We start from the raw sequence: 24,922 nt of genomic DNA on the forward strand, positions 1-24,922 counted from the left end.
GTCTCACATTTTATCTTTTGTAGCCTCCTCCAACAACAACAGCCCTTTTGTTGAGTCACGTTTTCACAGTAATTTCGATGATTCCACTATCAGCCTTTTGGCTACAGGTTATCAACAGCTACAGGAGGAAGAAAAGAAACAACAAACACAAAAAAGCTACGATACTCCTGCACAGAAGCTTCAGGGAAGCTTAGCAGTATAACAACTTGTGCTTAATGAAGGACGAAACATGAAAGGTCCTCCACCTTTAACATTTGTTACTGCTGAACACTGAACAACTGAATGTGTGACCACAGTGCTGACGGGAGACTAACAACAAACCCAAACTAAAGGCAAACGTTTCAGAACGGCCTTTACCGTCTTCAGTGGCGGGCTCAGCTTCTGACAGCAGCTCTTCACTCGCCCGTCTTTTCATCTCGCCGTCCTCCGACTCCTGTGAAGGAAAATCAGAGCAGCAAGGTTCATGCTCAGATATAGAGATACAGACTCACCTCTCTTCGGTTTGCTTCTCTGAAATAAACAGTTTTTAGTTTCCCCCCAACATCTGATTTGTCCAAATCCTTGATGACATCCATCCCTCTTTATAACATCTAACCTGCTATGTGACGCATGATATTGTAGCAAATTTACAGCAAACTCACCTCTTTCTTGGATGAAGGTGGAGAGTAGTAGAAGTAGTGTGGGTTGGAGGGAACACTTTTGAAATACTGAGAAAGGATCTCCATGAATTTATCCTGACAACAGTTTAAAATTGAAATGATAATTATTTAAAGCCGTTAGCTTTCTGGTCCAAGAATCAGCTTTAAGGAACTGAAGAGTACGGGATCCCCCTTCAGACACTACCTGTATTATTTTGTGCAGATCTGGATACACGTCACACGCGGGTTGTGTCTGCAGCAGCGTCAGAGGGAATTCTGCTATCGCTCCTTTCTTGGGCTCTTCCTTGATCGGTGGAGATGTAGGAGCAGAGGAATCAGGAACTCCTCTGGATTCAGCCTCACTGGTGTCCTCCACTTCAGTACTGCAGCCAGAAATACCACACAATTAATAACTGTGTCAGTTAACATGAATCTTATTGCAGACTGACCTTAAAACAGTCGTTATAAAAGTGCTTTGGAAGGGAAAAGCCAACACACTGACAGCAAACTTATGAACTGGAACGTGTTACCAGATGTGATTCATCAAAGGACAATTAGCAACATCGTGTGGTGGTTTGTTGCTTTATTTGAATGATGACTGGTGAAAGGGAAACATGCATTTATCACGTCTCAAACAGCTCTGGCATCCTGGAGGTCTCAGAGCGCCACATTATTCCAACAGAGCAGCCCACTGTGGGAGCACAGGCCCACCGGTGGCAGACTGCATTTAGGAAACAGACACCATCTATACTTCTTACATTACAAACATTTTCATGAAGCTAAATGACACTAAAACTCTGCTTAGTTGTATCATAGTTTTGTGCTGTGTTCGCTCTTTCGGCTCCTGTCAGAGATCTCATCCTGGTAAACTGGAGCTCTTCTTCCGCACGCTCGCTTGCTTGCAGGGGCTGGTCTGGAGGTCTAATGTTATAGTTTTTACTGCAGTTTACTAAGTCTTTCCCTGACCATGTAAAGCACAGTGAGAAGACGAGTGCTTAGAAGTGTGACTACAAGAAACAAAGATTTGTTTATAATAGAACTAAACCCTCTTTTTACAGAAAAGTGGAGAATAAATAAAGTTCATTAATATAACAAACGAATCAAAGTATGTTTGAGTCACACCAACATCAGCACATGTGAAGAAAACCCTGACGTAGGCCTCTGTGGATGTGAATTCACCAGCTCAGACAGCACCACCTGCTGGACAGTTTAAATCATTACCAAATGACTAAACTGTATGCTGATGGTTTGCATGCCACTAGCCCCAGATAAACAGATCCACAGACAGATGGGCAGAAACGTGGGTTACCCCCTATGCTGAGATGTTTTATGTAAAGCAAAATATAAGAAGGTGATAAGCTGTAACTTAACTTTGTTAAATAGAAGCAACTCGTTTCTCAAAGACTGGCATGTGTCTGATTCTGATGATTGGCTTCACCTGCATGAAGAGGCCACTTTATCATCGAGTTGCTCCCCCTCAGCTTCACCAAGGATAAACGTGGCAGGGCTCCTTGAAGCTTTCAGAGGCCCTCCTCCCCATCCTGGAGTCTTGCCGTGTTCCCTGAAGACCCTGATGTGTCCACATAGCGTCTGCAGGAAGGAGGTGATGTCGATCTCCTGCAGCGATTCTTCACAGTAGTCCATCGCCATCAGGACGTCCTGGGAGCTGATGTTGTAGGACTGCTGCAGGCTGCGGTATACACCTGACAAGAACATGGACGCGTGACCAAACGACGCTCGGACGAGTTTCAGTCACTGTATTTTAACACCTGTGAAATCATGGACGACTGTGACATGTTGCACTGCTGTGATGGACTTAACCTCAGATCCTCAGTTGTGTGTGTGTTTTGGTGGAGTAAGGATTTTTCTTTTTGACTACTCAGTTAAGCTTGAAGCATTCGTGTTGGTGGACACAGATCACCTTTGACGTAGCTCTGGTGGTAATGCTCCTGCAGCATGCTGCAGTAGTTGGCCAGCTCCTTGTGTTTGTGAGGCTGAGACAGGAGGTCGGTCCAAGGAGACTGACTGCTGCGATCCTGAGATAGAGACCTGCTGGGGAACAACAGCACAGAAAAGACACTGAGAAGAGGAACCCGGGTCTGACAGGATGATGAAGGATCAGTTGAACCCACAAGGATAGATTACGTTAGTACATAAAACCTCAATTTCACACATGTAGAAAACAGTGCTGGTTAAAATACAGACAGTTCCACTGCACCTAGTTTTGCATAAGCACTGACATGAACCCATATCTGCACCACAGTACAAGCCCAGTCACAAGGCCGAGAGACCAGTCGATGAAACCCTCACAAGCCAAAATCCTTCTGACCGACTGCTAAATGACCGACATGCATTTCCCAAAGCAAATAAATTTGAATGTTTCCATGTTAACCAGTGGTTGTTGACTGGTCTCTATGCTTATGTGACTGGGACTGGGGATTAAGCATCATCGAAGGAGCCAATAAGCCTGTGAGGGACAGCTGAACCTCCACAGCAAGCATCTGAAGCGCTGAATTAGGGGAGGAGCAAACATGATTTATCAGGTCAAAGTCAGGGAGAGACGAGTCATTTAACAATATTTCTATTTTTAACCTAAGTGTAGAAATTATTTGTGTGTGTTTATAGGTTTGTAGTTTAAACTTAAAATAAGACACAAACATCTAAACAACAGTCTTAATTCAGTATTGACACCCAGAGTTAACTGTTAGTTAAGCACAGGAAGTCTTTTATTGTTTCCCAGTTAACCCATTCTAAGTATTAGGATAGACTCCAGTATGCTTCTGTTTATAAACATCAGCATAACTTTACATGTTTACAAATATGTCATGGCCCCATGCTGTCAGTTTAAGCATCACCAGTCTCTGCATTCCCGCTACATCAGTGGTTCGCAAACTGTGGTACGCGTACCACTGGTGGTACTTTGGCTCCATCTAGTGGTACGCGGGAAGTCTCCAGATTAAATTATATCTGGCACGTTCTGGTTCAAACGTACAGCTCTGCTATCACTTCCAACATGAATGAAGACAGAAAACTAAACAGCAGTGACGTTTGTAGGGTTACTGAAGTTGGGCTAGCTGCTATATAATGATGTGCTACGTGATTGCTAGCCACACAGCTATGTTAGCATAAACACAGTGAAGCTGGAGGATGAAGCTAACTTTCTTCCACTCGATAAAAGTTAACCTGAGGGTTCCTGATGGTTAGAGACAAATGCAATCGTATGGCAGGATGCTGTAAAAGGACCAAACTTCAGTCAGGAGAACAACTGAGATAATCCATCCACAGTACGAGGTTAGTCATTAATATACTGCTGCTGGGCTGCAGTTACATCGTAAGGGTTTAAACACTGAGCTGTAAAATGAACAGTGATGATTAAAACCGAGAGAGGCCGACAGTGATCACTGACTGTTTTTACGGGCTTGTTGAGATTAGAACAAGGTACAAAGTATTAAAACATGTTAAAAACACAGCAGCCTTAATAAACACGGAGCAGTTTGTTCAGACGTCATCACTTAACGATTGGCTATCCCACCTGCTGTTTTAATGCAGCACAGTTGTTATTATTATGACGTGTCACATCCTGTTCATGACAGTTAAAATAAATAACATTCATATAAGAAATAAAACTGTCTCGTGTAAACTGCATGTGGTGTTAAATAGGCTGATCTGCACTGTTCAGAGTGCAGTGTCTGTGTGACACTCTTATATAGAATAACAGGTATCAATAATCATCCCTGACAAATATCCTGCCGACCCAACAGAGTTTGGCTTCAAATATCACTACAATCCACATTCAGTGTTTCTGAGGTGTACCAGTAAATACTGCCAACTATTTTAAACTATTGCTGTCAGCTTCAAGCATGCAGTGAGTGCTGTTTCACACAGAAAACTGAATTATTGCATTACTCAGTCGCACCAGCACAAATAATGTAAACAGAAAGTTTGATCTGTCCACATCATCTCTTTGAATTAAAACTATAGTTCATGTGTAATCCTTGGCTCATCAGCAGTGAGGCTGGTTCTCCACTAAAACAAATTACAAAGCTGAAGAGCAGCAGACAAAACTGCAGCCTGTGATAGTATCAGTGTTAATACATATAAATACAGCGAGGCCAGCATCCCGCTGAGACTTTCATAATTCATGTTCGTGGATAAAAACCTTGTATATAAAACATGGATGTAGATCCCAGGTTTAAATATCAGTCTAAACTGGAAGTGTCTTAAACCTGCAGTCCTTCCCCCATCCCACAGGAAGTGTCTGAGGCAATTTTGATTTACAACCTCAAAAAAAAAAAAAAACACGTCTTGGTATTTATGATACCAAACATCATTTTTATGTCTTATTCAGTAGGACAGGACAGCAGGCATGAAGGCAAGGCCACAGTTTTAAGAGACTTCAACAATGTCAGAGCTCCAAATAAGCAACAGAAGAAGAAATGTGACCCTTTGATGAGTGTCTGTGGTTTTCTCTGATGTTTGCAGCAACAGGAGGAAGCACAGACAGGCCCGGGGAGTAGATGCTTTTACCAGCCTAGTTTTAGGAAAGCCACACTGTCCCGCTCTACAAGCGCATCCCCAAGTTGCCAGAAGTGTCCAGAGAAAGCTGAGCAGCCCCTCAGCAGACAGAAGGAGAGCAGACAGACAGACAGTGTGCTACCTGAACTTCATCTGCTGACACATCTCCCAGGACTCTGCATCTCGGGCTCTATTCTCCCCCGTGAAGACAACCAGAGACACACATGTTAACATCTCCACTGCAACAATCCAAGGCTCGCAGTGCGTCACACAATCATGACAAAGCCTAATTACAACACAGCTCCTCTTCGTCTAGTACTTCTAAGACTGGGTTAGATGATCCATATTCAGTATTTGGTGACGGTTTTTGTGTTCCAGGCAATAACAGTGTCATTATTATGAGATAGCCAAGGTTACAAAGAGACCCAAATATATACAATAATTCTATAAGACCTTCTTATCATTTTATAATTGTAACTGGCAACACAACTGTAAAACCTTCCTTGTCTTTCAGGATTTCAATGCTTGCTTGTTTTTCCCTCAGTACCTGAAGAAGACGTCCCTGGGTTGGCGGCTGGAGTTTGGGTGAACCAGCTGCTCTTTCAGATTCTCCAGTGAACAGTTGTAGACGTAAACTGGACACTTCAGCTGGCTGCTGTCACCAGTGCTCTGCTGGGAAAGCTGTCTGCTGAGGCTGATATGGAAGTCTGACTTGTGTGGCTCAGAGAAGTGGACTCCTTCTTTTTCTGCAGCATCTGGAAACATCAGAAAAACGTAAATCTTTGTGCAAAATGTTTGAACAATTCAAACCCTGCAGACGTGCGGTTTTAGGCTCACCTGAGCCCGGCATCCAACTCTCCATCTCTGAGCCTCTGCTGTCCCAGCTGTTCTGCTCCAGGGTCTGGGAGTCAGCAGCTCCAGTCTGGCCATCAGATGGAGATGAGAGCACAGGGGACCTGGCGGTGCTGGAGCTCAGTCGCCGACTAGAGCGCAGGCTGAGTCCAGACTCGGACCCTTCAAAGCCACCAGTGGATCCAGACAAAGAGTCAGCCTGAGATTTGTTGCTGGGGGTCAAAGCGTCGTCCTCCTGTGTGCTCACATTACTCCGAGGCTCGGTCTCTCCTGAAGCCATCAACATCAGAACATCTGCAACATAACAAACATCATGAGAGCGCGCTAGAAGCACCACAGCCAACAAACTCCAGACTCACCTGTGAAGGTAGCAGGAAGGAAGGTGAGGATTAGATGCTGGGAGCTGATGCACTTGGCATAACATCTCCACTGTGGCGCAGAGCAGCTGCTCTCCAACAACAGGGGCTCTTCATCCACAAGGTCTGCATTGCTGAAACTCTGCCAAACACAACAGACATTTGTCACGAATACAGGAAAGACCAACGAGGGACCTGAAGCAGCTCCCACTGCAGATTTCCAGTGTGGTTGTGGCCTCATTACCCACAGAAACAGTCAGAGAGCTCAAAAGGACTATTTCAATTTATTAGAGAAATGTTTGCATTCCTATCCCATGATTTACTTTAGTACGTTTAACTAGAAACAGCAGACTGAAAGAAAACAATACAAGTATCACAGACGTGTGTGGCAATCAAGCCTAAAGGCACCAACGGCTGTAAGGATTCAAACATTTTCAAAGGCTTCAACAGATCATCACTAGCTGCATTATAACAACATAAATAAAAAACACTTAAAAGTGACACAGGTTTGGTTTTGTGCCAATGTTGGAGATCACCTGTAAAGTGCTGGTTGACCCCATCACCTCTCTGCTGCTGCCGGCCGTGTAGAATGACGTCACCGTGTCCTGTTTCTCTGGAGGCTTGACGCACTCCTCTAAAGAAACCGAGACGACAGAGAAACTGATAAAACAGAGAACAAAACACTCATATTTTGTTACTCTCCTATCATTCTTTTCCAATTATAATGGGATCATCTACCTCCAGGAGATACTCTGGCTAGATTCACGTCCACTTGGACACAGACTCGTACAGACCTTTAATAACCGGCAGGGAGAAAGGAGCGACGTGGCCGTCTCGTTCCCGCTCCAAGATGTGATGCATGAAGGCGACGTGGTCCCCGTCAGCTAACGGGATCTCTCTGTCACTCAGCTCGTTCTCCAGGCTGGTGTGGAAGAGGCTGAGCAGGAGCTCATTGGGCAGGCAGTGGGAGCTGTTCATCTGCTCCTCACTCCCCGTCGCTGAGCACAAAAAGGGAAACGCGCTCAAATCGATTTATTATATTTATTTATTATCATTTCTAAGCGTATAGATGCATGTTGTAGGACACAGATGGAAGTGAGATGCATTAAGATCAGCGAGCCCTCATATACAGTACGCTACTCTGTCTAAAGCAGGTTGACGTAAAACGTGCTGTACATACCTGTGCTGAATGTGACGAAAAACAGCTCAACCTGCTGGCATTTTGGGAGCAGCTTAATGAGGTCAAACTGGAAAGGGACCATGTGGATGCTCTCCTCAGAGACCAGATGTTCTCCTGCATGCACACATAATGGAAAATCATCACATTTTCAAACAAGCAAAAACCGGAGAATCGCATCCGCTGAGCCATCAAGGCTTTAATGTATTCAGCTTTAGTTTAATGTTTGACTAGAATGAGCTCAACAAACGTCTAACAACGGCAGACTGAGTGCTAACACTTCAGCGAGGCACGACTCTTGCAGGCGTTTCTGTGATGTGAGACGTTTTGCTAACGCTGATTAAAAGCTACGTTTGTTACCTTGTGCATCCTTGAGTCCAGCTGGCAGAGAGCAGACCTGATCCTTATTCTGACACAGCTGGCTCAGATATTCAAAGGTCATCATGGTGGACATGCAGGCCAAGTCCCTCGGGAAGATCTGCAACACAACAGGGATGCGTAAACCAAACCTGCTGCTTTTGACGAGCAAAGCTTCACGTACACAAACGGAGCAAACTGAGCTCTAGTTTGAGAGCAGCTTGTATAAGCCAGCTTTTCGTACTGCTCGAGGGAGCTCCTGGTACTTAAGGCCCTGAAAGGAGCGGTGCTGATCCGTGCAGTTCACCGTGCCGCACTGCGGTTCCACCCAGCATTCGGTCACGAGGTTCAGCTCCGTGTCCAGGTCGACTGCCTCCACCTCGGTGTCATTGTCGTCGTCGGTGGAGAAGCTAGAACTCCACGAAAGACAAAACAAAATGCTGAAAATTGAAGAGTTCAGCTGAGCTGCACAAACATTTTGAACTGTGTTAAAGGGCTTCGTGTTAGATTAACACTTTGCAGACATCGACACAGCATCAGGGTATCTCAGATTAAATGACAACGACACGCTGCTGGCGGAACATAAACATGTCAGTCACACAGCTTCTTCCTCATCACTGTCGATACCACACGCTGACCAGCTGCAGCTTTGCAATAAACATGAATAAATCAGTCAAACTGAGCCTGCATTATGTACATGTTACTGTTTTTTAAGAGGTTCTGAGGTTCAAATGAAATCCACCGTTTCTGGTTTCTGTTGCTTATTTGTAGCTTTAATAAACAGGTGAAGTAAACGTAGACTTTGATCACGCTGAACTCAAACCAAGTGACAAACATTCCTGTTGCTTTTAATAAAAGCTGCGTCCTAACAGCGTGTCCTGGTCTAAACTATGGGTACTGCCAGGCTTACCTGTCCTTCGTTGAGGTAGAGTGAGGGGGAAACAGGATATACTGAACAATACAAGAGTGACTCTCTCTGTCCACGTCTCCTGATGTTCCCTGAAGACACAAATAAAACCAAATCAGGATCACAGAGAATCACTTTGGGAGAGCAGTTTGTCCTGCTGTTCTTTACCTTCATTGGCAGCTCGATCACCAGGTTTATAATGCCCTCGCCACTGGCAGCAAAGTTGAAGCCTTCTGACAGGCGAATCCTGCAGACATCAGGACAATTTTAAGGTTTTGCATCTCAAAGAGAAGAAATTTGTAAAGAGAGACACGGCACTTAAAGAATCCTGAATTTAGATCAGAATCATCTTTGTTTGTTCCAGTTTGATTTATGGGAGAGCTGCATAACCACAGAGTAGATACCATCAAAACCACGGTGAAAAACTGCTGCTCAAATGCGTGCATTTTTTCCTCTGGCTCATTTATATTCGTAGCTGTGGTATTTTTAAATAGATCACATTTAATAGTTTGAACTTACTCCGAGAGCATGGACAGGATATGGGCAACAGCCTGCATGGCTACAGCCGGTCCCTGGCTGCTCTGCACGGCCCACACCCAACGCTGGTGCAGGAAGTAACGTGACAGAGAGGCCAGCGTCGAGGAGGCTGTGCGGTTTGCTGCCACGCTGAGGGGTGCAGCGGTGTTGGAGGGCAGTGGGAAGGTCTCCATGTTGAAGATGAAGGGAGTCCTGAAGTCTAGAGGAAGCTTGTCATACCTGCACAGGATCAGCAGTTAGTCTCCATTCAGTTGCTGTTGGTAGCAACAGCAAACTGTGTAACCAGTACTTTTAAGTGGTTATGCATTTATTTATTTATTATTAGATTACATGACCTTCCTCTGGTGGCCTACTATGACATGGACCGACCTGATTAGCAGCTTTTCCAGAGGCTTACTGACCACCACCACACAGGGTCTGTCAGAGAGCGCAGGCTTGGGAGCAGGGATGGAGGGAGACTTGGATGGAGACGGGTGGCCCACAGCCTTCCTCTTGGTTTTGGGTGTTGCCTCTTTGTTCTGAACACGATGAGGGAAGCGAAGCTTGAGGATCTGCTCTCGCAGCTCATCCACAATCTGATTTTAGAAAACAAAGCACAACACGAGTCTCACAGACATGTGTCCTATAACCTCCTTTCATGTTTTTACAAAACTGCTCATAAAAGAAACGGAGAACCACATTTTATAAAAACAGTGCACGAAAAATACAATACTGTCATCTACTAACAGCTATGGATCATAACACTGATATTGTATTGGCCCCATGTTTTTTGACTGAGTACCTTGTTCCTAATGTGGGCCGGTGTGCCGATGGGGAAACCCAGACGCAGGACCATGCAGGGGGTCTTTGAGATGACACGCACCAAGTAGAAGGAGGTGGGAGGCTGATCAGAAGAGCTGCTGAGAAAAAACAAAGAGCGTTGAGGCAGAAGCAGTGAGTCTTAAACATCATCAGCCAACACCACCTGTCGTCTCACCTGTATATGAGTTTTACATACGAGTAACCCTCCACCAGCACGAAGCTGCTGCAGTCCCTCAGCAGTGACGTGAGGGCCGAGTGGGAGATGCGACACTGGATGGTGCTGTAGCGCCCGTTGTTCCCAGGTGTGTGCAGATGTTTGGGGACAGGCCTGCAAAGGTCAAAGTATTGTGGTAGCAATGAAAGACTGGCAAAGAAAAACAAGCTGATATAAACAAATATGGCTGATAAAAAGAATACAAGAGCTTCATTATTCTTAATGCAAGCTCAATCATCCAGGTAAGGAAATCTCAGTGGTTGTTGATCAGTGGTCATGAGGATTTGCATAATTAAGATGAAGGAACTGCCCTCCCAGCCCATTGTTCCCTCAGTGGGCTGGTTTCAGTCATTGTGCAAATGTACTGTTTATAAGATTGAAACCTGCAGTCAGCTGAGACTGAAGACGTCACCTGATGATGACGAAACGTTTCTCCCACAAAACGCTACGTCCAGATAAACAGAATCAACTTTTGGAGATTCATTATTCTTACATATCATGCTCAAGGATGATGACAATGCGATGCATGTGTAGCCATCTCTGCCAGAAGTTGGCGTCCATGGAGAGGATGGGCTTCCAGTATGATGCAAACTGGGACTGAGAGGAATCTTTGGATCCACTGTGCTGCAGAGACAAGACCTGGAGGAGGAGGAGAGACACGACAGCGTTAAGAGACAAACAGATAAACAGAGCTGGTCTCTACAAACACTACATGTTAGTAGGTCCCACACAGCGGGAACAATAAGAACGATTTGTGAATATTTAGGTCCATTCTGGTGTCTTGCTTCATAAATCTGCAGGATTTAGGAGCATTCGGGATGAAAGTTTCCCAAGAAAAAATGCAACTACGCAAAAGCAACACTTTGTGACACACAGAGTTTTTAAACCTTGCACCAACACAGATCATAAGAGTTGGTAAGTTCCCAACATAGTGTGAAGTATAGCAACAAGGCTGACCGGAGTGGTGGAGCCAGGAGGGATGTAGAACAGGGGAACTCCATTTTTGGTGCTCTCAGGAATCATGTAGTTCTCAGGCATCGAGTTAAACGACTGCAGGTGCACCAACATCTGATCAGTTTGGTTGATGCTGGAAAGGACAAACAGCACATGGATTTTCATATCAATATGGCTACATGATGGTGGGATCGCACAGAGTCTCTAACTGGAAACCAGATTCCAGTCCTCATGTCGTACCTCTGCAGTGTGTTCCAGAAGCGCCGGATGACAGAGGTGCGGTACTGGCTGGTGATGGGTTTCCTCTGGGTGCAGCTGATGTCGTGCAAGATGTCGTAGCTCCCCTCCATCGTCACCTCCACTCTGGTGGTTCTCTTGGAGGGGTCCAGTGGCCAGGAGGCAGCCGCGAGATACTCAATGTGCATGTTGTGTTTCCATAAGAGCACGAGCTTCACCTCCAGCTGAGTCCCACCTAATGTCACCAGCAGCTTCAGTCTCAACACAAACATTCAGTTTTCCTGACTTGGTGTGAGATGTTAGTAAAGACACACAGCCGTTTACCTTTAGTGAGGCTGATGTCAGTGATGGTGTAGCCCTCTCTCAGTCTCACAGACAGCACGCTGATTAGATGAGCATGGACCTCCTTCTCCGTGTGCTTCTTCCTCCTCATGACCAGAGCAGGGTTTCCACTGGCCGACACCAGGTGCTCGTTGAACAGCTTGTGCTGGGAAACTACAAAAAACAGAAGCAGTTAGTATGTGTCATGATGATTAGAACCATCACTATCGTCTTCATCACTAACAATAAAGAGATTATGGCCTACAAACGCTAATAAGCTGACAATGAAGAGCAAGAGGACTAGCGATAAATGCAGCAGTGTTTGAACTCCTCGGACATTTTTGTAATTCTATGTATTCCTTCATATGACCTGAAATATAACTGGTTTTTCATATAATGTAGCTAAAGAGATCCCAGGTAAGTAACTGTTAACAATCTATGGAACTAAGAGAATTCAACATATCTTGTATTTGTGATACGCTTAAGATTAATATTATAATTCAGCAGCTGCTTTTCTGTAAAAACTGACAGTAAAATGTAAAAAAGGCTTGGTGTAAATCAGCGCTCCTCAACCTTTTTTGCTCCACAGACGGTTTAATGTCAGAAAATATTTTCACAGACCGGCCTTTAAGGTGTCGCGGATAAATACAACATAATAAAATGATGCGACCGAGACAAAAACTGTGGTGTTTTGTAAATATAATAATAAATATTAATTCACTGTGTAACTTTATTAGCAGCGTCCTCCTGAAATGCACCAACAACATGAGAGTAACATCCTCCTCTCTGCCCCTTAATGCTCTCTGGTCACTATGGTAACGCGTAAATATTTCTTTCAAAATAAGACACAACTACAACACAGGAAAGACCCAGGGAACCAGAGCTAACGATAAAAACCCTGAAAACCATAAACTTCACACCGGAGCCTCAAGTCTCGCAGCCCGGTACCAAACGACTCACGCACCGGTACCGGTCGTTTGGTACCAGTGGTGTCAACCAGAGTGCTGTCCTGTGAGGCCTGATGGGGGAACGCTCATATATTCATGTAAAATGAGTCATTAAGACTGAGGATTCAAAAAAACGTTAACAATAAAAAACACAGCTTTTGTGTTTCAAAACAAAGAATAAATATTTAGATTCTGCACCGTTTTAAAAACTGTCAGAGCTCATTTGTGTTGCATCCTGTCACTGAACCAGTGCTCACAGGACTGATGAAAAAACTAGCATCAGACTTGTACATCGTTGTCTCACCACAGAAATACTCTGAGTTCATGGACTCGGGGCTCTTGAGGAAGGAGTATGTTAGAAATGCTTTGTGGTAGGCATTCATCTCCTCGCTGTTTAGGTCCACTTCAGGACAGCTGGGCAGGTAGGAGCCAAAAGTGGCTAATGAGATGAACTTCATCAGCTCGACGTTGGGGATATAGCCAAAGCTGCAGTCGTAGGAGTACGCCCCGCCAACCTGTGCATGCAAAAACAGGACTCAGAGACGAGCAGCTGGAGAATCCCCTAAATATCTTTAAATAATAATCATCATCACTTCTATTGTGGAAAACGATTGTTGTGACTGCTTTAGATAACAGTTCTTGCACACAAAAATGTATATTCAGAATACAGAGTTAGATTCTTGTCTTTACTTGTACAAAGGAGCAGGAGATGGTTCCACTCCGGAGCTGGTTCAGCAGGGTTTCACACATGGCCACATCAGGAACACTCGTGACCCCGTCCGTGATTATAATGATGCCTTTGACAGAAAGACAAGTAAAGAAAGGAGTCGGTGTTCCAAGTTTATTCTTCTTTGTAAAGCACTGGCAACTTTATATCCATCGCTCCAGGATCGTCACGTAAATGACTGTCATGTGGTACAAAACCATTCATTAAAAACCTTTAAAAGTTACAGGAAGCTTATGTGTGCTTTATGCGACTGCATTTACTTGTTCATCAATGAAACTTAACGTTAAAAAACAAATGCACGCAGAGTTTCAACCTCTCTATTTTTATTTCTCTCATAAGTACACCTGTCATTTTACAGAAGAGAAACTGAGTGCATCAGTGATTTAACCTGTCTGAGAGTGTGCACTCAATCATGTCATAAACTCAATAAAAACAACAGTTTCTTGGCTTGCAGAATAAAGGAAGCCATGACAAAGTCCCAGATGTGTGACTTCAGTGGTTCACATCAGATCAATAAGTTGACCCATACAGCAGGAAAACAACATCAGTAATATCTGATGGAGTACTGTGTGCTTTCAGATGTTAACGGTTATTTCTGAGGAAACAATCATCCAGGTAAGAAGATCCCAAAAGGCTGATACTCTTCATCAGCGTTTTCACGTCTTCAGTCTCAGCTGACTGCAGGTTTCAATCTTATAAACAGGACATTTGCATAATGACTGAAACCAGCCCACTGAAGGAACAATGGGCTGGGAGGTCACCTTCATCATAATTATGCAAATCCTCATCACCACTGATCAATGTCCATGAGTCCCATTCACAGAGAGGTGGGGAACGGCTGCAATCACAGCATGTAAGATGGAGACAGATGCACCCTCTGCTTCAGAGGTGGTCGTTCCCTTTTCACAGAAATGTGCTGTTTATAAGGTTGAAACCTGCAGTCAGCTGAGATTAGTGACGAAACTCCTCCCCCACTGAAAACGTCCAGATGAACAGAATCAACCTTTTGGGCTCTGAGGAAACAGTTCTCTTGATCTGTGGATGTCAAGTGCAAAATCATCTGCATAAAAACAGATTTGTTCTTAGAAGAGACGTTTTTTAAATAAGGCACGACAACGAAAGAGAAACTGCTAAATAACACCTCTGATACTTGAAGTGTAACTTCACCAACCTGCACTGGAGTTGGGAGGCAGCAGCTGAAGGGCCAGGATGCCCTGGCGTACCATGCTGACCAGCCCCATTTCAGCTGACACCATGGAAACACTTTGCGTCCGGTGGGGGTGCTCGTCCAAGCCGCTGCTCTGGTCACTTGAGTTCTGTGACGGCTCCACGCACTAAGAAGCAAAGGAAATATAAATGTGTTAGGACACATTTAATGCACAACATAGAAGGCAGGATTTAATGCCACACTCATTCTTTATAAAGCAGCATTAAACTGTGACACGCTTTGATGTAGACTCACAAGCTGCCCCCAGGTGGAGGAGCTTTTAGTTCACTTTGCTGAGGGCAGTTACAACATGTGCTTTCATAGGTGGACAAGGTGACGCACTGAATGCAGTGCAAAGTCTGCCCCTGTTTGTTTTCTAGCAAATAACAGTGAATAATGTCAGCAGGGAATTGTGTGTTTGTTAACATATCAGGATATCAGCTACTCGCTCCCCTGGGATCATCAGCCGTGTGATGAGAGACGATATTTTACTGACCTGCATAATCAGTCGACCCACAAAAAGACTCAGACATAGCTGTTTAAAGTCTGGCCCTTCTTCCCAAAATGAACCATTCAATAAAGATCTTTGACAGAAGATCTTTTTCTTAAAAACAATGACCTGCTACAAACAGGGGTCACAAGTAGGGATGGGTACCGGTGTCCGGTCCCATGATGGCACCGGTTCTGACATAAACAGTAGTAACCAGACCGAAAAGCAGCGCACATTTCGGTGCTTTATTTCGGTGCTTTTTTTTCACTTCTAGCCAATCATTTTACGTTTCCGAGGATAGTAGGCGGGTCCAGGTACGTACGTTCTTTTAGAGCAGAGCTACAGATTAAAAATGTCCAAGGCGAAGCGGTCAAAGTCTGGCTGTACTTCACAGCAAAAGATGCAAACTCAGCAGCAACAAGTGCTTTAAGCTGATACTGTGATACTGTCAAAGGAGGTAACACCTCGAATCTGATGAAACACCTGGCGACGCATAGCGTTTTTTTAAAGCCAAGAAATGCGCCGTATTTGATAGCTTGCTGCGAGACCTCACACCGAGCACATCTACTGCGGGTGTGGTGCCTGTTATCGACCCGGAGTTAGCAACATCCCCCAAAAACCCGAAGAGGAGAGTCCTGGCCCCTAGCCCTGCCAGTGTAGCAGAAATGATGAGGATGATGATGCAGCAGCAGCCGTTCTTCTCTGCGTGAGTAGCTTAATGTTGTTCGTGTGTAATTTACGTTGAGTAGGCTAACCACGTTATTACATTAATGCATGTAAGGTGAACTAGCAAACATCATCATAGCTACATGCAGCTGTCTTCTTATTTGATGGCAGATGCTCCCTTCACCCTGGCCAAAAAGGCTAAAATGACCAAAGAAAAAGTGGGAAACAGCTAAACATTAGGGCTGAACGATATATCGCATTTGCGATAATATCGCGACATGATCAAGTGCAATTTTCTAACCGCAAAGGCTGCGATTATACTCTGGACATGTCCAAATTCATGGGCTGCATCCTCCTGAGGCCGCATTTGTAGACCGATTACGTCACAGCGACGCGCCGAAGGCTGTCCAAATTACTACCATATCCCAGAATTCATAGCGCGGCCCAGCCAAACTCCAGTTTCCAACAATGGCGGCCGCTACTAAGTTTTAAAATTACTCATACTAATCTTTCTGGGTCACAAAATAAACTTTTAAAATATTTTCAGGCGAGAAAGTAGCTGTGTAAACATCAAATATCTGCTCGGTTTATCAAGATATCCCATATTTGCAAAAGTGCTTCGACGTTTTCAGAGGCGTCTGCTACCCACCAGCTCGACAGCTAGCCGGGAGCTCCAGGGTTACTGATGCGGCCGAGAACGGCACAACTCCCGGCACATCATTTTCAGATCACCGCGGAGTTTCGCTGCTCGGGTTAAACGTAATATATAAGTCACTTAGACAACCTAAAAATGTTATTGTTGGGCTTTTTTCAGTGTTTTGTTTGTTCGTGAGTAAATCGGTTTGGCTGAGATTAAAGTTATTAGATTAGATAAAATAAAACTTTATTAATCCCCCGGGTGGGTTCCTCCTTGGTTTTCACACAGCTGACTAAACGTCAAACAGAAAACTTATTAAACAGAAGTATGAGACAGTCGAGAATTTACACCAGTGTCTGGTTATATTTTAGATAGCAAGAAGCAGACGGCCGAGTTTATTAAACTCCACCGAGACAGCGGTGACGCTAATCAGAACTAGACCGTCCAATTTCACGCCTTTAAACTTTAAAGGCGTGTTTGTGTGTGTGTTTATACAATTGCTATTATGTTTGCACTTTATGTGTAATGTTACTGACTGCAGAGATCAGTAAGATGTGTGTATTTTTTATTTATTAGTTTTATTTATTTAATATTATTTTTTAATTGAATGACTGTCTAGTAGTTCACAGATGTCGAAAAACTGAGTGTGGTAAAGCCACTGATTTTGTTTATGTATATTTCTGCAATCTGCACATTGTACTGACTTTCATTTTAATGTTTACACCAGGGTTCCTTGTCAGCACTTTATGCTCAGATGTTTGTAAGCTAAAAATAAACTATTGTGTATGTTCAAATATACTGTTGTGATTGAAGAAGTTAAATAAAAATGTCAGTCATCAATTCATGCATCACCTCATGTCATCATAACAGAGGTCTGTCTTCCAGGAAAGAACAGTTTAAAATTAATGTAATATAGTATTGGCCATACTATATGATGTATTGCTTGTCTTTGTTTAATAATACAGAAGACAAAGACCTTAAAAAATAATCGCATATCGCATCGCAATCGCAATATTGGGGCAAAAAAAATCGCAATTAGATTATTTTCCATAATCGTTCAGCCCTACTAAACATGAGAGGTTTTTGGACAAAGTTTGTTTTTTCCATTGTTTAAGCACTGCTTCCAGCCAAGAGTGATACCATATATGCCCCATAGCTGCAGAAAAGGCTAACATTGTTATCTTTTTACAAAAAAACAGCTGAACATGAGAGGTTTTTGAACCAATTTTGTGTTCTCCATTCTTTAAGCACCGTTTGAGCACCGTTTAAGCACCGGCACCGTTTCAAAAGTACCGATTTGGCACCGGTATCGGATAAAACCTAAACGATACCCATCCCTAGTCACAAGTGAATCCCATGGGCGTAACAAACCTGCCGCAGTTGGCTAAAGTATCACACCCATGCTGTTTTTGGTAACCATGGATACAACAGGTGCTTGTGGTTGGAAGCCAATCGTGGAGAGGATGTTCGGGGTCAAACTGAAGAGCGATGCTAATCTAGTCTGATAAAGTAGGATGTTGTTTTATTTTTGCTTGTAAGGCACGGTGGAGCTTTACAGGGTGCTGGTGAGAGCTTTTACACTTGCAGTGTTTCTCTAATAGTTACAGCATTCTTGCTAGCACAGTGTCATTTCTGCTAGTGTGCACTTGCCTGTTCGTGCTGCTGATGCAGGACTTCTGCGATGCTACTCTCCAACGCTCTGAGCTGCTGGTAGATGTGATGCAAGAACTCATCCAGGTCTGTTTTATCAAGCTGGCATCCTTGGACCAAAACCTGCAGGGAACAAAAGATTAAAGACCGTCAGAGAACTGCACAAACATCTACAGCAGCCTAACATCTCCCACAGAAACTAACCCAACGTGTGCTTTGGTGGCTGAAATGTAGTCAAACATAGTAAAGACAGAGATTAAAGTAAGCGTGAAGCACTCCACACCAATGTGGGCTGGGCAATAAACACGTGCTGGAGAGAGAAACTCTGCTTTTCTTGGCGTTAAGTTACTCTCGAAGACATTTGTTTCATTCATTTTTATGACTAAAGTAAATTACAGTCATTACCTGATGTGAAGGGAGGCCAATGATGGAGGAATATGCAAGGATGGTGATGAAGATCTTAGGCTTGAAAAATCGATCTGTTCCAGGGACTCTGAATGGTTGAACCAGACCAGCCAGACACCTGGACAAGGCGTGGAAGACCTCATCAAAGATCATCTCGCCTGTGCTGTCATCCTGCAGGACACAAAACCAACGTGTAACACAGAGACACCAAATGATCTGGCATATTGTACACCAGAGGCAGGACTCAGTGCGAGCTGTTTCCCTCAGTCTATGACATTCATACCTGCCCAGTTTAGGCAGAGGTTTTATATTGAACTGAACACATGTTCTTTACATGCATCAATGAAGCCACTGTGAGAGCCCAGGTCTACGTCAAAAAAACGTTAAACTTGAATTAAAGTCTGTTACTAGTGGAGCTGACTCAACCAGTGGTGCTCTGTGCACAGAAGCTCTGCTGTGCAGACTGAAGAGCCGGTCTGATGGATTTTCACCACACTGAGAATAACAGTTTTAACATTAACATCAGGCTGATGTGGAAGTTCAGGATGAGGCTTTGCAGGAAGGCCTTATCTTAACTGTTTTTTAAAGGCAACATGTGAGTGACATCACTGTGATGACATCACTGTGATGACATCACTGTGATGACATCACTGTGATGACATCACTGTGATGTCACTCACATGTTAGATGACATTGTGCTGTGAAGACTGGAACATCTGTGTTGGCACTACTTTAGCAAACTGCTGACGTAACAAACAGCACTGATGTAACTGTGAAACAAAGAAACATGGCACTCATACAACTTCAGTCACAAGCCACACCCACACTAAAGCAAACCCTCCTTTATTCAGCTTTCTGACTCTAGAAGATCCATCCATCTACTTACTTACTCACTTGCTTATCCAGCTGAGAGTAGTGGATGTTGGAGGCTATCCTAGCTGTCATGACCCTGCACAGGTTGCCAGTCTGTCACAGGACTAACATATAGAGACAGACCACCAGTCACACTTACATTCAACCCATTTAATTTAACCCTACGCATGTCTTTGGACTGTTGGATGAAGCCACAATCCCCAAAGAGAACACACACGGCCCCTAAAGCTTCTTCTAGCTGCTCTTAATCAGCAGGGTTCACCACAGCAGACAGGTCTGCAACTTTGATTTGACAAACTGTTATGTTGGACGTCAACATGGGAATAGGGACCTTTAACATTAGGTGAATTTATAAACTACATAAATTTATGAAAAATCTCTTACTGAGGTTGTAATTTAAAGGAATTAATACTTTTTGCAACCCGAGGTTCCAATTTGAAGTCGTGCAGGTTTAAGGCACTTAAAAATAAGTTCTTATTTTACACCATATAAGGATATCTCTTATCTGTAGGTAACTGCTTAACAGTTTTCCAGATATGGGCTTCATGCTAACAAAGAAGCAAATAAGTCCATCCGTTGTCCATATGTTACCAGACATGCTGAGAGAAGCGGACCTGAAACCTCTGAACTGCATGAGCTCCTTCTCTTATGCAACGATATGGTTCAACAGTGCAGCGTGTGCATTTACAGAATACTCTGTGCTGTCTCATATAAAAAGGGTCAAATGTGAAGACTGAGGAACACATTCAGCAGCACAACAACAGTCTCAGTTCTGTGCTTTCAGACTTTAATTCTATCCTTGTGATTGCACTTGGTAAGAGTTCATTGGATCACCATGCAGTGCTGCTTCACATGCATGGATGGCCATGCATCCAGTTTTCTGTGAGAGGTTTCAGTACGGAGTAGCAACATCCCACTGAGCAACAGCTCGAGCACGATTCACATTCAACCAACTAAAAGTGAACAATCTAAATCTTAATGAGGTGCTTCGTCTGCGAGTCAGAGCAGCAAATGATTGTGAGCTCAGAAGGCAGAGCGGGTCATCTGCAGTATCCTTGAGCAACATACTGAACCCCAGGTTGTCCCCAATGTTAAATAAAGAGGCAGCTGGAGTAAGAAAAAGCACTTTAAGCGATCAAATATTTACCATTTGCAAAATTCATTCACAAAATTTAAATTTCTTTGCTCTTCTAACAGCGTCTGAATAAATTAAAAGCCTTCTTGACTACAAATGGAAACACACTGAGACACTCAGGAGCCAGAAAGAGACGTGATGTACTTGATATAAGACAAGCAGACAAATGGATTGTCCACTATGAATAATTTACACAGCAAATAATCATAACAAACTTAAATATTACATCTATTCTTGCACTAAGCACTTTTTAATATTGTTTGAACTCATTCAGGAGACAGTGCATTTAAGACTTACCACAATCCCTGTGGAGGGACTCAGGTCCAGCTCGATGATGAAGCGGTACCTCCGGGCCAGGAAGGTGGCCCGGGTGGAAGGCATCAGTATGCATGGGTGTGAAGTTGGGGAGATATCTGGCTGCCATCCTTTAGGTAAGATGCTAAGCAGGTCCAGTTCATTTTCAGAGTGCAGCTACAACAGGAAGTGGGAGGAAATATGATTTGCAGTAGCTTTTAGAGACCAATCAGAACAGCAGTTACAATGTTAAAATAGCTCTCCATTTTTCCTTTAATTTGTCACAGTGCAGCCACCATCTAATCATCGGTGGCATATACAAGGATAATAATAGAAGGGTGCCAATCTTGATCTTGGTGCTGCTGGGCCATCATGAGGACAGGAGAGGAAACTCACCACTTCAGGCTTTGAAGCCGGACAGATGATTTGGTTAAGTTTACTAAGAAACCACGCCAGTCGCACATTCCTAGAGATCCGGTAGTCCTCTTTCATGAGCAGGTAGATGTGGTCAGCCTCCTCCACCTTAACAACAACATGCACAATCATAAATGTGGGATGTTCACACATCTGTATGAGCGAGAGAGGGTTTGAGGATGCCCAACCCCACTGGATGGCAGCATTATTCAGGAATAATAAAGACCATATTTTCTAATATAAGCATGTCCATGTAGAACAGATCTATGTGATCTATTCTATTTAAACTAGCAAGAGTGGCTATAAAGGTAATATGAAAGTATTTACCAATATCACAGTTCAGGAGAGCAGTAGGGTCACAACTTTCACTCCATGTTTCAGAGGTCCCAGCGCAGAAACTCCAGAGCAACAGATTTCAAATCGAAACTAAAAACTCACCTTTTCAGTTTTAGCTTTAATTGTTAACAGGTGTGATTCTGTGAACAGCACCGACTCTCATTTTTAACTATATTTTAATTTTGCATTTAATTTGATATGTCATTTTTCCTATTTGCTTTTCTGGCTGTTGTGCATCATTTTCATCAGTTTTGTTGTGCTTCAATGTACCGTAAAATCTTTAGTATTATCATTTAAATAATCCAAATAAAAGCTTCACCAAGTTTGAAATCATTACCTTTGTTTAAAACACCATCTGGCTGATACCACGTTTTGTGCTGATGTTCTTTTGTTCTGCTTCAGGTTTTTATTACACCACAATTCAACATTTTGCCAATGCTAAACTGATGTAACAGCTAAACATAGGCCAGAGTAAGTGTGAGCTTTTTTGCTGACTGGCAGTCAGCAGGGTCCATATCTAAGAATAACAATGTTAGCCTACATATTTGTGCATCATTACACATAGTTATAGATTACAACACTCAGCAGTATATTGATCAACATTAGCTGTAGCTTCCACATTACTTATATACAAATAAAATAAGAAGTAATTATAATTCAACAGCATCGTCTTCAGTCACACCAGTCCTCTGCATATCCTCCTTCACTACATCAATGAATCATCTCTGGTTTTCCTCCTGCCTGGCAGCTGCATCTTCAACATCCTTCCACATGCACTCTCCCTCCTCTGCACCATCTCAGCTCTGCCTCATTAACTTTACTCCAAACCACTCATGAGCTGTCCCTGTGTCCATTCTGGTCGCTCCCAACAAAAATCTTCAGTAGCATCTTCAGCTCTGCCACCTCCAGGTCGGCCTCACGTCTTTCTGTCAGTGCATAATAGCAGGTCTAACTAACATCTTAGGAATCTTCCCTTTATCTCTTGCTGCTATCCATCTGTCAAAAATCACCCGTGACACTCGTCCCCACCCGCTGCACTCTGCCTGCAGGCTCTTCTCCACCTTTCCTCCTGCAGAGTCCAACAGTACAAATGTACAGCTTGCCTTTAAATAACATATAATAGTCAATCTTTTAGCTAGCTGGTATTTTGAGATACTGGACTTTCATGTTAAAATTTCACTTCATAAAACTGCATTTGTATTTATTGTAAATACATAATGTGGGCTAAATGTTTTTAGCTGTTTCCTAACGAACACACGCGGAGCGTTAACCCTTTTGCCTATTTTAATGCTGAAGGAAAGTTTTATTTGGCTCTGTAATCTGCAGGCACGTATCGCCGAGTTGCTAACAGGCCAGAAACTCAGCAAAATTAACTTAAACCTTCTGACTAATGTGACTCGTGTTTACTTCCAGTTTGTCAGTTGCTGCTAGCTTCCTGTAGTCGTGTAGCTGTGCAGCTATCACAAGTTTCTCCTCGTCTGCAGACGTCACGTAACAGCTCTGCCTCTCTGTTGTGGATTATTTAAATTCATGCTTCACTTTAAAAGGGACTTTAACGACTTCTGGGTGTTAAGAGCACGAAGTTAAAATGTGGCATGTTTTACTAACCAGTGCTACCCTGACTGTTACCTCATTGTCCGGTCTCTCTGCCATGCCGTGTTTAGCATAAGAGCTGCAGGGTGTCGGCGAGGCTCGGCCGACGGATATCCACTCTGTGTTGTGCAAAGTGGTCTGTATTAGTACTTGTTTATCATCTGTCTTCTCTTCTGATCAGGTGCTTGTAGAGCGGTACCAGCGTCGACATGTTCTTCTTCGTCTTCTTGTTTTCGCGCAGTTGACGTCCAAACTCTGCGGTCTTACCGCCACCTGCTGGGCTGTAGCGGGACCTACAGGTGACCGGGTCGAAACGATAGTGTCGATGCTGGTGTTGGTATCGGATCAATACTAGAAAGAGTGATAAGATTTATACATATAAATATTTACATGTGTTAAATGAATTATTTTTTAGAAATTAAAAAAATAAACATCAAACATGCACTGTGACATATGATGTTTTTTTGACTCTCAGGTCTATGCTGTTTGTAGCCTGTAGCACCTTTATAAGACTTCTGTCTTATAAATGTGCTACAGGCTACAAACACAAAGTCCTTTAAAGACAGGCACATTTACATTGCAGGTCTTCATAGAAGTTTGAAAATACATAAAAAGCTCACAAACTGTTCTCCACAACACGAGCTGCCTTTATAAGTTCAAAGTACCACTATCTGTACTGGTATCAGCAATACTGGCCCTGCTTGGTATCAGAGTGATACCAAATAAAATCTGCAGTATGGCACAGCACTAATGGGGCATTTTACAAACTTTATAAACGAGGACTATCTCCAGCAATAACATCATTCTTAGATTTTCTCTGACACAGAATTGATTTTCATGATTTTAATAAAGAAATTATAGCGGAACTGTTACTGCTGCCATATTTTGCCTGTGGCATGCTCTTTATGAATAATTGGAGGTGGATAAGATGGCTGTGAAAGCTGAATAAAAAGCAGTTGATACTTATACGCAAAAAAGTTTTTGAAGGAGTTTTTGAAATGTGAATAGAGAAGCAGACTGTTAGTGCTCGTTAGGTCTGTTGTATATCATGTCTGTTGAAAACAAATGATGGATTGAAGACAATATTTTCTGCTTCTCGCACTCTTTGAGTTGTTTTTTCCACTCTAGCTGTGAACATTGAACATTATCCCAGATCCCACAGGGCAAGTGGCAGAATACACCCTGTACAGGTTGCCAGTCTGCCACAGGGCTAAACCACAGAGTCACTGTGATGCACTCAGGTGAGGTCCTGCTGTGAAGACTCAGAGTTTTGATGCTACTTCAGTGACACAAACACTGACATAATAAGTTCATGTAATTGTGACACCAAGAACCACTGCACACCCATACAACAGCAACTACGGTCCCAAGGCAGACCTACCCTACACCATACCCTGCTTTATTAAACATTTTGATTTTAAATTGGGCTATCTTTCTGTCCATCCACTTTCTTCCACTTGTCCAGTTCAGGGTAGCTGGTGGGCTGAAGGGTAACAAGATATCATAGAGTGAGAGAGAAGGTAAACCCTGGAAAGGCTGCCAACTGTCATGGGTCTTAAACATAGAGATATACTACCATTCAAGACTATAGAGTCAATCACGCATATCTGTGGGAGGACCTAGGAAAATATGTGGAAAACACGCAAACTCCATGTGTTGTGCTACAAACAATATTTCTATAG

At 43.4% G+C, this 24,922-nt stretch overlaps 1 protein-coding gene across 14 annotated transcripts in view; it reads right to left on the reverse strand.

Annotated features, from left to right (window-relative positions):
* szt2 (SZT2 subunit of KICSTOR complex) overlaps nucleotides 1-23,527 on the reverse strand; it is a 113,938-nt gene extending 90,411 nt beyond the window's left edge. For 3 of the 14 annotated variants that reach the window (XM_080881669.1, XM_080881665.1, XM_080881662.1), the window contains exons 1-32: nucleotides 23,277-23,514; nucleotides 21,294-21,419; nucleotides 20,901-21,074; nucleotides 18,596-18,766; nucleotides 18,191-18,313; nucleotides 14,712-14,874; nucleotides 13,504-13,610; nucleotides 13,118-13,328; nucleotides 11,870-12,040; nucleotides 11,549-11,780; nucleotides 11,312-11,441; nucleotides 10,848-10,993; nucleotides 10,316-10,468; nucleotides 10,121-10,238; nucleotides 9,709-9,914; nucleotides 9,322-9,558; nucleotides 8,971-9,049; nucleotides 8,806-8,894; nucleotides 8,140-8,311; nucleotides 7,899-8,016; nucleotides 7,542-7,655; nucleotides 7,156-7,359; nucleotides 6,898-6,995; nucleotides 6,365-6,503; nucleotides 5,991-6,299; nucleotides 5,701-5,908; nucleotides 5,296-5,343; nucleotides 2,560-2,687; nucleotides 2,077-2,341; nucleotides 844-1,021; nucleotides 642-734; nucleotides 358-433 (exon numbers count right to left, since the gene is read on the reverse strand). In XM_080881669.1, coding sequence (XP_080737795.1) covers nucleotides 358-433; nucleotides 642-734; nucleotides 844-1,021; nucleotides 2,077-2,341; nucleotides 2,560-2,687; nucleotides 5,296-5,343; nucleotides 5,701-5,908; nucleotides 5,991-6,299; nucleotides 6,365-6,503; nucleotides 6,898-6,995; nucleotides 7,156-7,359; nucleotides 7,542-7,655; nucleotides 7,899-8,016; nucleotides 8,140-8,311; nucleotides 8,806-8,894; nucleotides 8,971-9,049; nucleotides 9,322-9,558; nucleotides 9,709-9,914; nucleotides 10,121-10,238; nucleotides 10,316-10,468; nucleotides 10,848-10,993; nucleotides 11,312-11,441; nucleotides 11,549-11,780; nucleotides 11,870-12,040; nucleotides 13,118-13,328; nucleotides 13,504-13,610; nucleotides 14,712-14,874; nucleotides 18,191-18,313; nucleotides 18,596-18,766; nucleotides 20,901-21,074; nucleotides 21,294-21,419; nucleotides 23,277-23,300 — 4,810 coding nt within the window. In that variant the 5' untranslated portion in view covers nucleotides 23,301-23,514. Of the gene's footprint in view, nucleotides 1-357; nucleotides 434-641; nucleotides 735-843; nucleotides 1,022-2,076; nucleotides 2,342-2,559; nucleotides 2,691-5,295; nucleotides 5,344-5,700; nucleotides 5,909-5,990; nucleotides 6,300-6,364; nucleotides 6,504-6,897; nucleotides 6,996-7,155; nucleotides 7,360-7,541; nucleotides 7,656-7,898; nucleotides 8,017-8,139; nucleotides 8,312-8,805; nucleotides 8,895-8,970; nucleotides 9,050-9,321; nucleotides 9,559-9,708; nucleotides 9,915-10,120; nucleotides 10,239-10,315; nucleotides 10,469-10,847; nucleotides 10,994-11,311; nucleotides 11,442-11,548; nucleotides 11,781-11,869; nucleotides 12,041-13,117; nucleotides 13,329-13,503; nucleotides 13,611-14,711; nucleotides 14,875-18,190; nucleotides 18,314-18,595; nucleotides 18,767-20,900; nucleotides 21,075-21,293; nucleotides 21,420-23,276 lie in introns of all 14 variants that reach the window. The other 11 variants (XM_080881664.1, XM_080881671.1, XM_080881668.1 and 8 more) reach the window with 11 other exon arrangements.
* Between the last annotated feature and the right edge of the window lie 1,395 nt (nucleotides 23,528-24,922).

The sequence above is a fragment of the Rhamphochromis sp. 'chilingali' genome (genome assembly GCF_963969265.1).
Source record: "Rhamphochromis sp. 'chilingali' genome assembly, chromosome: 5".
In the NCBI taxonomy this organism is placed as follows: domain Eukaryota; kingdom Metazoa; phylum Chordata; class Actinopteri; order Cichliformes; family Cichlidae; genus Rhamphochromis; species Rhamphochromis sp. 'chilingali'.